Source organism: Acartia tonsa, chromosome 11, assembly GCF_053477335.1.
Source record: "Acartia tonsa isolate MP-2025a chromosome 11, ASM5347733v1, whole genome shotgun sequence".
Lineage (NCBI taxonomy): Eukaryota > Metazoa > Arthropoda > Copepoda > Calanoida > Acartiidae > Acartia > Acartia tonsa.
This window is the reverse complement of record NC_137270.1, coordinates 47555788-47573042: the sequence shown is the minus strand read 5'-3', so window position 1 is coordinate 47573042 and position 17255 is coordinate 47555788. Positions and strand designations below refer to the sequence as shown.

Below are 17255 nucleotides of genomic sequence, written 5' to 3'. Positions count from 1 at the left end.
CAAATGATAAATCGTATATAAAGAGATATAAAAGTTTGTTTTTATCCTAAAGAATCTCGAAAACGGCCTGTTCGGTCATTGCAAAAATTAAACCCCCTATTTTTTAAAATTAAGAAATGTTACAGGAACACCATACAACATCGTCGAACTACACCCTTAGAGGCTAAGGTCAAAGCCTCTAAAATAACTTAAAAGGAACTAGAAAATAATTTTGAATCAATTTTGCTATTATAAATCCGAATTGAGAAGTCGGTGAGTGGAAACACTGAACTCATTCAACTGTAATATAATTTTGAGTGGATCCCTAACAAAACAACAAAAAAACATAAAAGTCCTTTCCTGTATGGCTTCGAAACCAATTAACATCCGATGGATTAGAACAAGTTCTCATACATTTGAATTTTTTTGTCTAGCATCGTATTACATCCATTTTTTTACAAATATATAAATGTACAATCATAAGATTAAAACCTGTGCCATTAGCAATTCAAGGCTAAAAACAATGTTTTTAATCTTATAATTGTACATTTTTTATTTGCGGAAAGCTATTTATAATACAATGCATGAATAACTATTCCCATTTTTAGTTTTAGTTTTTTTTTAATTAAATCCTTTTTTCTTTGGAGGGGGGGGGGGGAGTAATTTTTATTTTGGGGCAATTTCTCTTAGGATGATGGTGGTACCCATCCCAACCCAACCTTTCCTGGACCCATGAGAAGCTACCCTGTTAAGGAGAACCAGATCAGTTCAGCAGTTACTGAGATCCTTCATTACAAACAGACAGCAAACAGACAAAGAGACAGACAAACAATCTGCTACTTTATAATAAGGATTTAGTTCAATGAATTATATTTTGTTTTTTAGCTACTTATGAAAGTTGAATTTGTTGTTTTAAATCAAATAAAAACAGTTATTAAAAAATACATATTTAAGAAATATGATTTTATGTATTAAATTACAGAAATTCAAGTGTTTTGTAAAATATTACTTCTGAGCTGGATCTTTAAATCATTTTATTGGTGAGCCAGATCGGGGTGCGCCGAATTTCAGCCAATCACAGCGCGGCATTTCATAAAATGCTGTGCTCTCACCACTAAAATGATTTAAAGATCCAGCTCTGAAGTGCAGCTACTTATTCCATTGTTAGGTATTTAGTGATCTGCATATTTGTTACATTATTACAATTCTGTTTTATATGTTTAATGAAATTAGAATATATAAAAGTTGTGCAAAAAGTCTTTAACATTTTTACTGTGTGGCCCTTGTTCATATTAGAAAAATTGTGCATGTCACTAAAACCATCACTCTAGTTTTTAAAAAATATGAATATTTACTGTTCAGTTTATTAATGGATATAGAGTAAGTGAAAACATTGTCATCAAATTATTACAAGGGGGCTGCAATTTTTGGTCAGTTTGATCATCCAATAGAAGAGGAGAGAATATTTTTTTTTTTTTTTTTTTTTTTTTCGGGGGGGGGGGTATTTTAGCCAGCTCACGATTATTTATAATCTGGTGTAAAATCCTAGTAATAATAAATGCATAATTACAAGTTTTGAATTCAATGGGGCAACCATAATTTGTCAAGTAACAGGAATCTGTGTCTGTCTGTACTAAAGGATCTTGCCAACCACTGAATTGATACGGTTCTCCTTTACAGTGGAGTTTTTCATAGGTTTGGTTTATAGCTATCAAGACTCCAAGACTCCCCCGCTCCCCCCCCCCCAAAAAAAAATTATGGCTCAATACCAGCTGAGTATCCACGTGGATATTCAGCTACTATTGGGGTCATTTTTGGATACTCAGCTACCATTGGGAAAATGTGTGGATATTCAACTACCATTGGGGGAAAAAGTTTTTAAACAATTATTTTGGTTAGCTTTTTTGTTAATTAAACATGTTAGAATTGTTCTATTGATTTAATACAAAAGGTACGATTTAGGAAGCGTAGCAACTCTATAATAGAAAGTCCGTAGGTCAATTTTGAACATGTTGCTTTTTACCCTTTTTAATAATTTTTTTTCATAAAATGTTTATTATTAGCCCTGTAGATTGATCATTTTAAAAAGCAAAGTTTTTTTTATAATAAGGGTCTGTGCGTCCGTCAATTTCAAACTTGGCGTTATGATTCCTGTAAAGCACATTATAAAGAACATAATTACCAACAAATAATATTAATTATTGTTTGCCTAACTACGCTTTTAATGATTTTGTCATCCTTGTTTTAAAGTACAAGGTGCAATAAGTGGGTGGAGATTTTTCGGCTTCTTTGTACAGCTTAAATTCAAAACAAAAAACATACGTGGATTGATTTATATCTAAATGGTATTTATTATTTATAAGTTTGAGGATATCTAATTTATGGAATACTGGTTCTTATTATGATAAGGTACAATGTTATAAGCAAAACATCTTAATAATCAAGTCCTAAAAATGTCAGTATATCCTTAAACAGTAGTATATATACGTAATCAGTTTTGCAACAAATTTACTATAATTACAATAATTTTATATAGACTTATGCATTATTATCCTGTTAATATTAGTTTGTCATTTCATTTCAGAGCTTCACTTTTATGGATTTTCAAAATTTGGTTCCTAAATTTGTATTAAAAGTTAAATGATAGGTGTGAATTGCTTGCATTAATGTGCTTTATTGTTATCGGAATCAGCATTATTAAAGGATATAATGAAAATTCAAAATACAAATAGGAAAATATTGTGGATATTCAACTACCATAGGGGAAAAGTGTGGATATTCAACTACTTTTGGGAAATATGCGTGGATACTCAGCTACTATTGGGGAATTTGTGGATACTCAGCTGGTATTGAGCCAAAATTATTTCCTTCCTTAAATTTTTCTTCTTTTTTTAAAAAATAAAATAAAAATGAGGTGATCGAATGCAACTCAGCACCACCTCAGGGGGCGTATCCGTTAGTCCATCTTTAAAGTACATACAAAATTGTGATAAGTCTGGACAAATTTCTGGTAGATTGTTAGGGATCCAACTTTTTAAAAACTAGTGGCAAGTCATTTTCTATTCATAACGAGAAAAGAGAGACAGGGAGAGAGAGAGAGAGAGAGAGAGAGATAGAGAGAAAGAGAAAAAGGAAAAGAAAGAGAGTGAGAGAGAGAGAAAATTGGGGATTCCAAAGTCTGTTTAGTGCTTTAAATCATGGAGAGGTAAAAGTGTTAAGAAAATCTCCATCGATTTTGCGTAACGTCGGGAAGGTTTCGGGTTCGAGTCGAGAGCACATCGAGTCTTGATACTAAAAATTAATTTGCTAGTAGAGGTTATAGCTTGGCCCGTAAACAGGCGAATTTGTATCGCAAATGGGCAATTAAAACTTTCCATCAAAGATTTTTTGTCTGAGGTTATTTCTCAAATATTCAACAGGCATAAGCAGGGATCCTAAGGGAAAAGACAATGAAAGATAAAGTTATTTCTACCCTCCTAATTTCTTTTTCTTGAATATAATCATTGGTAGAAAACTTTTGACACTTCTAGTCTATACAAACCAATCCAGATATGTCTTCAGTTTCTTAAGTTCCTAAGCTAATGAGAGAATATGTTTATAATACATTGGTTTTATCATAATTATAGAAAAAACTTCCTGTTCTATAATTTAGTCTATTTTTATTATTATAATAATTTTTTTTGGATTATGGAAAGAAGACGAAGTTGCCGGTTTTGTGGTATTACAGCAGCTTTTCTCCAATTTCTAGCCCCTGCGGGGCAATCTTTAACCTAACTTGAAATAACCTTTCAAAAGCAGCGGTGAAAATACGATGAAACCCGCAACTTCGTTTTCTTTCCATGACCAAATTTTTTTTTATTTCATTTATCATCTAACTATAATTTTCATGAAAAAATATCAATGTCTCTGATTTTCTATGTAATATTATAAATATATATTTTTTAAATAAACAAATTTTGGGTTTCCAAGCGTATTGGGAAAAATATAGAATAAAGAAAACCCATATTTATTTAGTCTTTAATGTCTTCTGACGGTAAAACAAGGATGACAATATGGAAAAGAAGATCAGCTAATGGGTTTGGTGTTATCTTAAAATACAAAAGTAGTAAGGTTTTTTTGTCTAAAGCTTGAGATTTTAATAACCACTAAACCAATTGGTTTCTCTATTTCGGGTAAGCTTTATGTATGTCCAAGCTTTTTTTATTTGGGAGAAGGGTAAAACGACGCGCGAAGCGCGCCGCAAATTTACCCCCATCCCAAAAAAAAATTCTTACCCCGTTGGTAAAACTTGCTTGAACGGGGTAATTACCCCACTGAAATTTGTTAGGGGGGGGGGGGTGGGTAAATAACCCATATAATCTGTTGGGAGGGTAATTAACCCTAAACTGCCCAATTTTCAGTTCTTTCAATTTTTTCCTAAAATTTTATTTGCCATATATATGGACATAATTTTACTTAGTTTTAAATTTTAAAACATTGTGCTATAGAGTAGCTTCACTCCAAACAAGTTTAAAGTTTTAGGAAGTATAAACAGCGAACAAAGAAAGTAATTTTTGTGTTTTTTACGCATTTTAGATATCCCCACTATTACTCATTTCCAATAGGGCTTTCTGTAAAATACATCTAACATTGGATATAGTATACTTGGATATATTGACACTCCTGTAATATATAATATTTGTGGTGAATTTATGTTGCTAATATTGACCTCAATTATTGGTAAGTTCGTTCATCCATTATGAGAGGAGGGGATGGGGTAAATAAGATGTATTGTTATTTTAGCCAGCGCTAAGTATCTCTTTATCAGAGTACATGGAAATCTGGTGCATCATCCAAATAATGATATTTTGACAATTTTCTGTAAAATTATACATCTACGATTCTCTTCTACTAACAAGTTTGATTGTTTGTCTATCGGTGAGTCACATTACCTTCAAAATTCCTTTCTCTATTTTATAAAATAGTAAATAATAAGTCTGAAATAAATCTTTCTAGTCAGATCACGCCAACCGCTGGATCGATCTAGCTTTCATTCATTGTGGATTTTTATATAAATTCCGAAAAGTCGTTGAAGATAACTTCATTCTTTTAAGAAAGAAATGGTAACTTCCCCCCAATCCCTTCTAAAGAAATCATGGAAATCAGTTTCACTATTCTTCAAGATCTCAAAAACTGCAAAATCGGAACACTGCATTTATGCCTGACAGCAAGGTGGAGGGAGGGAGGTCTATTTTGGGTGGGATAAATTCACCCTTCCACCCTCATGGATTGTAGAGTTAATTATCCTATTATATAAACTATTATTATATGTATAAACACAGTCTAATTTTTTAACTTTTTTATTGGATTTTTTTATCTTAAGCTTAAAATCTCAATAACTAATGAACTGATTGAGTTCTCCTTTTTAGGAGATGTTCATAAAGGATGTTGTACGTTATTTCATATTTAGATTTAAGCGTTGGGTAGGTTTCAGGCTATTTTATGTCTATTCTTTCTCTTCTGAATACAATCACCTAAATACTAGGGCCACAACCTATAGTTTCAAATAAACTGAACGTTTTATTTATTTTCGTTGATTTTTTCCTGTATAAATATTCAAAGGTTTCGAGATTTTTATTTATTTTTTTTATTTAAAATTATCTAAATAGTGTTAAAATATTTTTTTTAAATATCTAAATTACTGAAGATTTTGCTTCTTTGATCTCTCTCTTTCTTCGAGCTATTTCATTATCCCCGTTCAATTCTAAAACAAAATAAGCAAAATAACGTGAAAACAAAATATCCTTTTAAAGTACAAAGATAAGGAATATTGCATTTTTCGCTGGTGGAAAAAAAGGGGGCAAAACATCTTTCAGTTGCAATTTTCTTGATCCATATCAAAATTAATTATGATAAAAGATATGAAAGTGTCTCAAAATCAGACTTAAAAATGAGGTGAGATGAGAGGAGAAGTGGGAAATAAAACCCCTAAAAAAGATATGGATAATCGGTAATCCTTCATTTTTATGACGTCACATGGCTGATTTTTTAGACACTTTGTAAAGTTCCTCGTTAAAAAGAATAGAATATACAGGGTGTCCCAACAAAATTGTCCAAAACTTTAAAACTATCAAAATAGTAAATGTTAGTAGCACCTGCGTCAATAGACAAATCTATAATGAACTAATAAGATGGAGAAAGTTTTCCTCTAACATTTTGTTAAGTAGCAAAGGTACTCTGTAATTCACTTTGTCTATCCGTCCGTCAGTCCGTAATAATAATTGAGAAATGTGAGTTTCTCAGTTTCTATTCTAGACAAACAGCTGGTTTTTTAAAGATTACCTATAGTTATGAGCATCCAGTTTGTAATTTACTTTATCCATTGGTCAGTCAGGCAAGTTACAAAATATAAAGGTTTCAAGATTCATTATCCAATAAATATAATATTTTTGTTTGACAAATGCTTGATTTTTTTTGTGCTTCATTGCCAAAGTATATTTTGATGTAGATGATTTTTCTTTTCTACCTTTTTCTCAAGAATATTAAAAAAAAATCTTTGACCTATGTAGAATTTTACTCTAAAGGAGAACCATAGCAGTCAAGCAATAAAGACAAACAGACAAACATCCTGACTCTTTATTGACAGGGGGAAATATAGGTTGTTAACATGGACCTCATTTGTTGGTCAGTTCGTTTATCCAGTAGGAGGGGAGGGGATGAGGTAAAAGAGTGGATTTGGGGGTGAGTCTTATTATTTTATTCAGCTGCCTGTACCACTTTCTTAGAATCATGAAAATCATGATGAAATAAATTTATATACAGGTAAGAAACAAACAAGCAGTTGACGAAACAGCGAATAGAGTCCAATAGAATACAATACATATGACCAATGATAGGCCAGTATACAATTTAACTTGGTCAATTACAATGTATACTGGACTATCATTGGTCATTTTTATTGTAAGACGTAATTTTTATTGGAGACTATAAGCTGTTTCTCAATTGACAATTGAGGTAGCTCACCCTGTAAATGAAGCATTTATACACCAAGTCACAAAGCAAGCTAGAAGGATAATTTAAAAGTAAAATTATACAAGCATAAAATAGGTTTACAATATTTGAAGTAAAACCAAAAGATTAAGGCCTTGTTGTGTGACTTTGGTTAAAAATATTAGAAAAAATATGTACAAAACAGCCCAAATCTGTAACATTCTTTTTTTTATCAGGGCTTTAAAAATAACTGTACATTACATTATTTACATATATATATACATTTATACATAAAAAATTTATAATTATTTGTTAGTTTGAAAAATAGATTTTCGTCTTTTCAGTTCTTTGTTTCTTCTTGCAATTTCATCGTCGCCATTGAGCTCTAAAAATAAAGATAACAGCAACTAAAGGATAAAACTGAAAATAATAATGTCAAAGTCTATTATTAGGGTTTCAAAAATTCTAATAATTTTTTTTAAATGTTTGAAATTAAAATGCAAAAAAAATAGAAGTCAATTATTTATAATTTAACAAAAATATCTCTAAAAAGTTTTAGGTTATTAGTAGGGTTGCACAAATTTTACATATTTATTATTCAAAATTTTTAAAATTCTAAAAAGCACAAAAAAAAATATTATCAAGTATTAAGCAGTTAGAGAACTTAAAAATCTCTTTACAAATCTTTACAAGTAGAGCTTAAGGCAGTTCTTTCTATAGCACTAGATTTTTTCTTCTAATTAAACTAGCTGCACAATGTGAATTTGAAAATTTTTTGTGTACCCTTTTAGAAAGATCAAAGGTATAAAAGTATAGAAAATTGTAATTTCCCTAATGAAGCACTAACCAAGCTGGGCTACCAACCTAACCTAAACGAACCTAAGAAAATACCAATTCTAACCTAAAAAAATCAATTCAAAAAAGATATTTTAAAAATTCAGCAGATTTTTCCAAGAGGGGGAGGTGCTATGTATTAAAGACAAACTTTTTTATCTGCCCACAAAATATTATTTTGACTTGTAGGCTATACCTTATTCCTGCTATAATACATTCAGGTCTGCTTTGCAACCCACCCCGAAACCTTTTTTTTTTTATTAAACTGGGAAGGAGCTGAGTTCTCCACTTTATCCTAAGAGGGATTTGCAGATAAGCTAAAGTGCAATTTTAAAAAATCAAAGTTCTCAATTTATATAATAATCCATACATAATAAGCATTAATTGTAAAAAATATAAACACCACATTTTTTTTCTAACTAAAAATAAAATTATGATAAAGCAAAATAAGTATTTATTGTAAATCAGAAAAATTTAAATGAAAATCATGCCTTAACACGTGGTATTATACAAGTAATTTCAAATATTCCCTTTTGTCTTTGTTTGCCTTGATCAACAAAATTTAATTTCATTAATTTAGGACAAAATTTTCATTTTCAGTCTGAACAAGTTCAATATTGATGACTGGAAATTTACAAAAAAAGAACAGTAAAACAATAATTTACAGTACTAAAAAGCAAAGTTAAGGTAAATATACAATTTTAAACAAAAATATTTGCAATAAAATGTAATTATTATAAATGGAACCATGGTTTAAAAGCAAATTAAAAAGTAATAATAATGCAAAAAAAAGGATTTATCAATTATGATAAAAAGCTATAGAAAATAAAATATATTTTACCATTATATTTAGCTTCTCTTTGTAATTGAGTGCCACATCTAAAACAAAAGATGTATAATTTCAATAATGTTTTGAAGCATTCCTTTTTTAAAAGTGAAGATTTTCTATGAAAAGGGTTAGCTTTTTCATGTAATGGTTAGCTCTTTTCATTAATTTAGACATGTTGTTATCCTTGTTTAAATATTGTTTTTTTTTACCTCCATATTAGAATTGCTAGAGAACCATAGTACATATATAACATAGCTCCAACCTAAATATGTATTTCAAATATAAGTTTATCTGGATTTTATATAATACATAGTTTGATATCAGATAAAGTCTAGACTTATGCAAAGCTAGAACAGTATGAATTCATGACAGATAGGCAGTGTTTCAGAGCTGGAGCCGGGAGCCATGGAGCCGCCATATTTTGCTGGAGCCGGAGCTGTAATTTTTGTTAAAAAATGGCTCTGGCTTTGAACTAGATAAATAAAGAGATTTTTATAATTTGGTAACTCTGTTTTGTCATGTGCAAATGCCCTTTTTTAGTTTTTCAAGTCCATTTTTATCAAAAATTAAACTTTTAAAACCTTCAAAAGTCAAAAATAAAAAATATTTTTTATGGGGGAAAAAAATATGTCGAGTTTTTCTTGATTTTAGGTCAGAGTCAGAGCTGGAGCCGGAGCCAGTATAATATTTTTTGAAAAAGCTGCATTTTTTGTCTGCAAAAAGTAATTTTCAGTGATGTGCACAACAATTCACCAGGTGGGTATAAAAACCTTTGGGGATTAAAAGTGGGAAGGTAGTTCTTTTTGAATTTAGTTTTAGGGGTATGTTGACACCCCCTGCACCCCTATTCTACTGTATATTGACCTCAAAAGTGATGTCTGTACCAAACTCTTCACCAGTGACCACATGCCAACTACATCCAAATTTATTGTCCAGCTCAATCTGAAAATATTTAAACAGTTGTTAAAGTAAACAAATTTACTATTGGTTAATCAATAATGTTTATTAGTTCCTTTCCTTGCTTCTCCTCCTTTTCCCTGTCTTTTTTTTATTTCCATACCCTTCATACCCAAACCCTATACTTTAAATATATAACAAGATATATAACGCTCTGCAATAATGTCTTCCATTTATCTTCTTTTTCAATGCTTGTATTGCTTGTATAAATTAAAACATTGTTCTATTGGATGTAGCCCGAAACTTTATTCTGTGATAAGAAACTGCTTACCTTAATAAATTGTGAAATTTCTGTTGATCTCCAGATAAATTTTTCTATGTTTGCTGTTATAAGCTCTATTATATCTTCCTGTTTAACATGAAAGTTGTTAATTTAATAATTTTTAAGGGGTCATGTTAGGATAAAATGTAATTCTTAAAAGTATGCTTGAAATATTACTAATAATTAGCTATGTGTATTCATTCTACATCCACTTAAGTTGAATTCACATTTATGCATACATATTTTTTTGCGGCTGTTTTGCAATTTCCTGGTAATCTAACATATTCTAAAAATATTTGGCTGTAAGTTGACATACAAATATTCTTTTTGCAAAATTTTTGTATTTATTCTGGGATTTTTGAATATTGAATTTACCTTCCAAAAGTCTGACATGTTGGATTTGATCACAACTGGCCAGGCCCAAGTCCTATTTTGGCTATTTGGATTAATAATATCCTAAAAATAATAATTCAAAATAAAATGACATTAAATGCATTTCCTTTTTTTATTTACCATTTACCTAAAGACAAAAAAATCAATTTAAGAAAATAAAGACATTTTTGTAATTTAGAAGAAGGAATACTCTTTGCAAGTAATAATGTTAATGTTACCATGCTTTACCAAGTGTACCTAAAAGTTCAGGAATCGTCATAAGAAGCCCAAATTAATAGGATGAATTTTAGGAGTTTACATTAATGATTACAGCTGTCAATTATACTTATAGGTATTGTTGACCAATGAACAGACAGAGGGAACCAAAAATTAAAAATCTTTGCCTTTAAAGAATATGATTTTAATTTATATCATTATACTGATCATATCAACCAATATCTAAGGACTAACCTAATTTGAAAACAAAATTCTTCTTTCACTATATCCATGTATTCTATATCTATTACTGTGATAAAATCCCAAACAGTGAAAAACTCCATGCGAATCTATATCACCCAACAATTAAACTATGTCATGTAAAAATGCATCTGCTGCTAAAGATATAGAATTATAGGTAGTAAATGTATTGCTAACTTAACACTATTAAAAAGTAATGTTTACAGGGAAAATCCTCATGAGGATTAGTATCACCCAACAATGACATGTAAACATATGCTGGTAAATTCTGACCTGTCTTAAAACTGCATCTGCTGTTAGAACTTGATTTCTGTTCTTCTCTTGTTCTGTTTCAACCTATATTTGTGTTTCAATTTATTTTATTTTTTTTGCTTTTAGAAGAAAAAAAGGGTCTAACTATTTTTAAAGCTATTTCTTAAGGAAGGAAATTTATTTTGGGCGGTTTATTACACCAGTCTCTGAAGTTTTTTTTAATATTTGCTTATTTGTAGGCTTAACAACTTTGGAATTTTTTTTGGGAATAATTAAATTTTGATTCTTTAGGTTCATTAAGTTGAGTGTCCAACTGTTTCAACCACTGATTGTAACCTACAAAAGGGGTAATTTTGTGGATCATCATTTGGGATGTACATCAACTTATTGCCCTTGTCTTATCTCCATAGATCTCTGAATTTCCAGTTTTTTTCAGATCCAATTTTTTCAATAACTTTAAAAAGATTAACCTGTTCTTTACAAAATAACAGGAATCCTCTTGGTGTTTTGTCTTGTGCTAAACAAATATAATAGTTATTTATTGCATCGTATCATAGACAGCTTTCAACAGATATTAAAACAAACAAGAAAATATTGTAGAAAACTCGATACAATACGACACGAGACATGATTTTTCAGTATGGATTAGAACAGGTTTTAATCCAGCAAATATTAAGCAGTTTCGAAGCAATACTAGAAGAAAAAAATATTTATATTTTATACTTTTCAAATTGCAACAAGGCTGGTTAACTCTAAATAGATTATTTGAATGTTCTGTTACTTATAATGCTAAAACTAAAATTAATGAATAACTATTTAGCCCCTCCAAAAAATTTTGAAAAACAAGTATAAGCTAATCCAAAGGTAGGACAAACAAACATTAACACTGAAAGATGCAGAGTAATAGTTAGGTACAATTTAGAAAGTGTAGCAACTCTATATTAGTTTTAAACATGTTGATTTTTTTAAAATTACAACATTTTTTGTGTGATTTATTTATCCTAATCATCTATTTTTTGGAATACTGATTCCTAGAACAACAAAATATAATGTTATAAGCACTATATGCTCAAGTCGTAAAAATGCCCTTAAACAGTATCTTGTATTTAAACAGTTTTGCAACAAATTTACTTAGTTTTTTTTTACCTTTACATTTATCTTAGTTCTGACACTCTGCAAATGTTAACGTCTGTTTGTCCTACAGTTTATTAGAGCTTTGCTTTTATGGATGTTGTCATCCTTATTCTGTTACTTATTATGATAAAAATAAAATAAATGGATGACTATTTAACCCCTCCAAAAAGTAATGAAAAATTAGAATGACAACATTCATAAAAGCGAATCTCTAAAATCAGAAGGCATGACTAATGAACAATAACTCTTGTAGAGTGTAAGAACTTGCTAAACAGAACATCAATTTGTAGATTAAACTGCCTTGCCCATTATAGCGCCTTGCTGTCATAGGAATCATTATTCCACAAATCAGATGAACAGGTTAATTATACCAAGATTGTAGTAAGAAGAAAGATAAATATCAGAATATTTAAAATAGAAGTATGGACTTTATGGTAATAAACATATAATTACTACGCTTCCTAAATCATACCTAACTGATAAAGAAATAGATAATACAATCCTAACAAGTCTAAATTAACCAAAAAAGAGCTAAACGTTACGAACGGACGGATGGACCGACCCTAATTATATAAAAGCTTCTCCTTATAAATGCAGAGTATGACATTATAACAACAAGAATCTGATTAAATGATATTGAACATAGAATATTAATAATTTCCTTGGGACAGTTTTTGTTTATGTTTTTTCTCTCTCTCTCTCTCTCTCTCACTCTCTCTCTCTCTCTCTCTCTCTCTCTCTCTCTCACTCTCTCTTTCTCTCTTGCATTTTACACAGAAGTTGGATTTGGTGTTTATTCATTTTGTTTCTTTAAGTTACGTGTCCAAACGTTTCAAACAATAATTGTTATACACAAAAATAAGAAATTTTGTGTATCATCATTGGGTATGTACATCGATATATCGGCCATTGTCTTATCCCTTTAGATCCCTGGTTATGATTACAGTCTGTCCTTATATAAAATCCTGCAATTTTACTGCCTTGTATATTTTCATTTGTTATAGTTTGTAATAAACTTTGGTACAACACCTATGTATTTGAGTTAATATGTGATTCGATGGCAAACTATTTTGGCCAAAAATCTACTAAAACTCATTTATCTGACAAAAAAATAAAATGAATATTTTAACATATAATATACAAATGTAAAAATATTCTTGTTTATGTTTCTTTTATGAGACACTCAGTTGAATGATAATGCATTTGTATGAATTCAGAAATCAGGTTCTGTCTTGTCTTGCCACGCAAACAGGGTCAAGAAAATATGCAGAGCAGCGGTTTCCCTCAAAGTGTCTAGTAAAGCACAGAAACCCTTTAAAAAAGGAAGTCCCCAAGGCCAAAGAAATAACGAGAAAATATTGAAAAAATTTGCATTGGTGGAAGAATTGGAGTGGACTAAGTGTCTCAAAAATATGTGACGTCATAAAAGTAAATGATGAGGAGAGGAGAAGTGGGAAAGAATGCCTCTAAAAAAAGATAAAAGATGGATACTCCCTTATTTTTTTGATGGCACATGGCTGTTTTTTTTAGACATTTAGTCCCCTCCCAAAAAAAGCAAACACTAGATGCCTTCTTTTAAAAAAAAGGCATAAAAATTTAAAATGGGGAAGGGTTATTTTTGATAGTGGACCAAGTAATGCAAAGTCTCTCGGTCGTAGCGGTCATCTGTTATATTGGAGGGGTGACACAAATTTAAAATCACAGTTTTGATTTACTATTTTTCTCCATCAGATAAAACCGATGCTTGCAAGATTATTTAATTCGCTTCAAAATAAGATAATTTTGTTAAAAATCAGGAAATCTGGAATCTGAAATTTGTGTTGCCCTTCCAACCTGACGCATGTCCGCGTATTACCGGGAGATATGGGATTATTTTTCCACTATCGGATTTTTTTTGGATTTGTGTTTTATTTTGGGTCAGGGGAAAAGAAGAAATTATCAATTTTTATGGGGGGGGGGGGGGGGAGGAGCTTCTGTGCATAAACATAAATCCGCGCCAAGCCGCGCGTCAAAGACTAAATTCGTTCTAATTACCATGCACAGTTAGAATTTCCAGACAAAGGACGTGCCATCCAAAAAAATAGGCGGTTGGCCACGTTAGGTTATCCAGGTTAGGTTAAAGCTAATGTTTGTACAGATTTCTATTTATATCTACTCATGTTATTCAATGGAAAGTAATAGCAAACGAATTATCGTTTGTTTTACTTTTTCTGTCCGTCCATCTGTCTGTCAGTCAGAAATGTTGCTTTCTCGGCTGCTATTTAATTTAGATAGACTGCAGATTTTTTTGTTAAAGAAACCCTCGACATTTTATATCTTTTATTTGGGGGGGGGGGGGGGGCAATTTTCAGCATAATAGCCATTCAGTCCAGTAGTTATAAAAATGTAATTCAAGCATTCATTTTATCTATCTCGTTTTCTCTGAATTTTTATGAAATTATTTTGTAACTGTGTTTTTTATTGATTTTAAAGAATATTTTCAGTTTCAAAATTGTTCAAGGTCAAGTTTTCATTGTTTTAAATGAATAGGTTATCATACAGGGAGGGAGTGGATATTAGGCTGTTTATTACACTTGTCCCCAAAGTTTTATATTAACGTTTTCTTATTCGTTAGCTCCACAATATTAGGGACTTTTAGTCAATTTTATTGGTTGGTTTATTAAGTTGAGTGTTCAAAACATTTCTATCATTATTTTTAATCTACAGAAAAGTTAATTTTGTATATCATCATTGGGGATACATAAAGTTAATCAGCCATTGTATTATCCCTTTAGATCCCTGGTTTATTTAAGTGGTTATAACAAGGATGACAACATCCAGTGGGATTCACTAAAGCCAGGAATCTCAAGAGATAAGACAATGGACCTTAAATTGATTTACATCCTTATGATAAAGTAACATGATGTCTGTTTGTCTGTGTGTTTGTACCGAAGGGTCTCGCTAACCGCTGAACCGAAATTATTTTAATTTACAGTGAAGCTTCTTATAGGGCCTGGGAAGGTTTTAAACTATTTTTGGGTGTCTTCACCCCCCTTCCCCCCCAAAAAAAATATTTTTTAACTCTTTTAAAACTCAAATTTAAAATGGGATGAGGTCAACTTTTCCCTCTCCTACCAGTGCCCCTAGAGGCTTCTACGGGCGTAGCCGCTAGTATCTAATAAAATAACAAAACAAAAAAAGTTATATTGTTACAGACAGACACCAGACATCCTGTTACTTTTAAATAAGGATTAAGATTGTTAAAACCGCCGTGGTACAGTTATCTGTTTAATTTTCATAAGCCTGGCGCTAGTTAGCCAGTAGAGATAGAGAGATGAAATTTTGTACATTACTTCTGGGCCCCTAAAGTATTTTTTTAGGCCAGCAAAAGAATAAAATTGGAAAAAGTATATTTCTAGAAACGCGTCTACTATAATACTGACATCTTCACTGATATATCAATCTTCAAGGATAACTTTATTGGGCCTTTGCTAAAGACGGACAGGCAGACAGACAGACAGAATGACAGACACCCTGTTTCTTTTCATATAATAATAATACCTGACACATAATCTTGAACATCCAAGGGTTCACTAGAAATAAAAAATTATGGAAGTGTCCGAAAAAATTTGCCGTGTGACGTCCATAGATCCATCTCTTTTTAAGGGGTTTCCGTTCCCACTTCTCCTCTCATCTCTCCTTTTTTTGACATTTTTTCTGACACTTTGCATAGCTCCATAATTATGCGAAATTTTAATATTTCAAAATAGTGGTATGTTTTATTTGACACCCACAAAAATTTTATTATTGAAAGCTTTAGCTTCAAAAAAACTTACTACTTTATATTCAACTAGCGGCTGAACTCCAATCATCTAGGGGCTCTATATTGGGAGGGAAATTGGTTGCAGAAAAATAGTCTAAACCCATATCTATACTTTAAAAAATAAAATAGCCTAAAACCATCCTAGGACCTAAGAAGCTTCACTGTAAAGAAGAGCCATATCAGTTCAGCGGTTAGTAAGATCCTTCGACACAGACATAAAACCTTACTACTTTATAAAATAGGACTGTCCGTATGTGTGTCATAATTTAAAACTTACGTCAATAGAATTGGACAGAGATGTAAACCCGAAAGTTCCTCTGAAGATATTTCTTTCATCATTTTGAGGCCGTTTTAGTTTTTTTAATTTTCTGAAATATATATGATATTTACATGGATATCATGACTGATGATTAATTTGATAGCTAGCGGCTTCGCCTCTAGAGGCCTCTAGCTGTACTTAACATTTTGAGACAATTGGTATATGTTTAGATTAGTATTTTAATATTTTTTGGCAGGGATCGGAAGCCGCGCGTAAGCCGCGTGTAAGCCTCAGTGAAATCGTCATTTTATCACTATAAAATTTAGCTGGATGTATAAAACTGTCTCTTTAGTAGACAATCCTTCTTTCAAAAATTTCTTTTTCTGCTCACAAGCAGGTTTAAAACTGAGGCTTATGCGCGGCTGAGGCGCGGCTTCCGAACCCTGTTTTTTGGCATATCTATTCTATTAGAGATTCTTTTTAGGAGGGTGGCAGTATCCTCCCACCAAGTAGTTATAAATTTTCCTAGGACCTATATGAAGCTGCGCTGTTAAGTATAACCATATCAGTTTAGTGACACAATACAATCTGTCCCGATTTTGTATTACTTTTGTAGAACATGATTGCAGTTACGTCATATTTTTCTTTCCCGAAAAAGGAAAAGGGGAAAGAAAAAAAAGGGAAGGGGGGAAGAAAAAAGAGATGGGAGAAAAGGGGGTTTTCCCCATCTCTTTTGAAGAGATTTTCTTCTTCCCTTCCCTTTTTCGGGAAAGAAAAATATGACGTAACTGCAATCATGTTCCGCAAAAGTAATACAAAATCGGGACAGATTGTATTGTGTCCAGTTTAGTATTTAGCTAGCTCCATCGGTACAAACAGACATTATGTAGATCCTGATACTTTTATGTAAGTGTGCTATTTTGACTATACCTTAATATATCAGTAACCTATAGAGTAATTGAAAAGTGATTTTCAAGTAAACTTTTCCTTGGCTATTTAAATATAATTTTACCCAAAAATAATTAGCTTATCTTTGCTTATTACCTTTTGAACTTTTTTTACTAAAACTGCGGTTGCGCCCCTAACATCTGAATAAATGGGGTTAGTTATAGTTAGCAGAAAATAGCCT

General features: G+C 31.2%; 1 protein-coding gene across 2 annotated transcripts; it reads right to left on the bottom strand.

Annotated features, from left to right (window-relative positions):
• Positions 1-5589: 5589 nt before the first annotated feature.
• On the bottom strand, positions 5590-16237 carry LOC145332797 (uncharacterized). 2 transcript variants are annotated; one of them, XM_080177857.1, is made up of 10 exons: positions 16145-16237; positions 15606-15637; positions 11402-11448; positions 10953-11015; positions 10206-10286; positions 9840-9917; positions 9476-9553; positions 8821-8873; positions 8624-8661; positions 5590-5722 (listed from the first exon to the last, which is right to left on the bottom strand). In XM_080177857.1, exons 1-10 carry the CDS (start codon positions 16204-16206, stop codon positions 5652-5654), a joined length of 603 nt encoding a protein of 200 aa, XP_080033983.1. In that variant the 5' UTR covers positions 16207-16237; the 3' UTR covers positions 5590-5651. The 2 variants fall into 2 exon arrangements, with proteins under 2 accessions (XP_080033983.1, XP_080033981.1); XM_080177855.1 differs by lacking the exon at positions 5590-5722 and adding an exon at positions 7158-7333.
• Between the last annotated feature and the right edge of the window lie 1018 nt (positions 16238-17255).

What these genes read in the sequence shown, in the direction of transcription:
- LOC145332797 (XM_080177855.1), bottom strand. Translation starts at nt 16,206, where the DNA reads ATGATGAAAGAAATATCTTCAGAGGAACTTTCGGGTTTACATCTCTGT. An exon ending in TGTTCAAGATTATGTGTCAG is followed by an intron (nt 11,449 to 15,605) that starts GTATTATTATTA and finishes ATATTTGTTTAG; the next exon opens with CACAAGACAAAACACCAAGA. An exon ending in AAGAGAAGCTAAATATAATG is followed by an intron (nt 7,334 to 8,623) that starts GTAAAATATATT and finishes CTTTATTTTTAG; the next exon opens with AGCTCAATGGCGACGATGAA.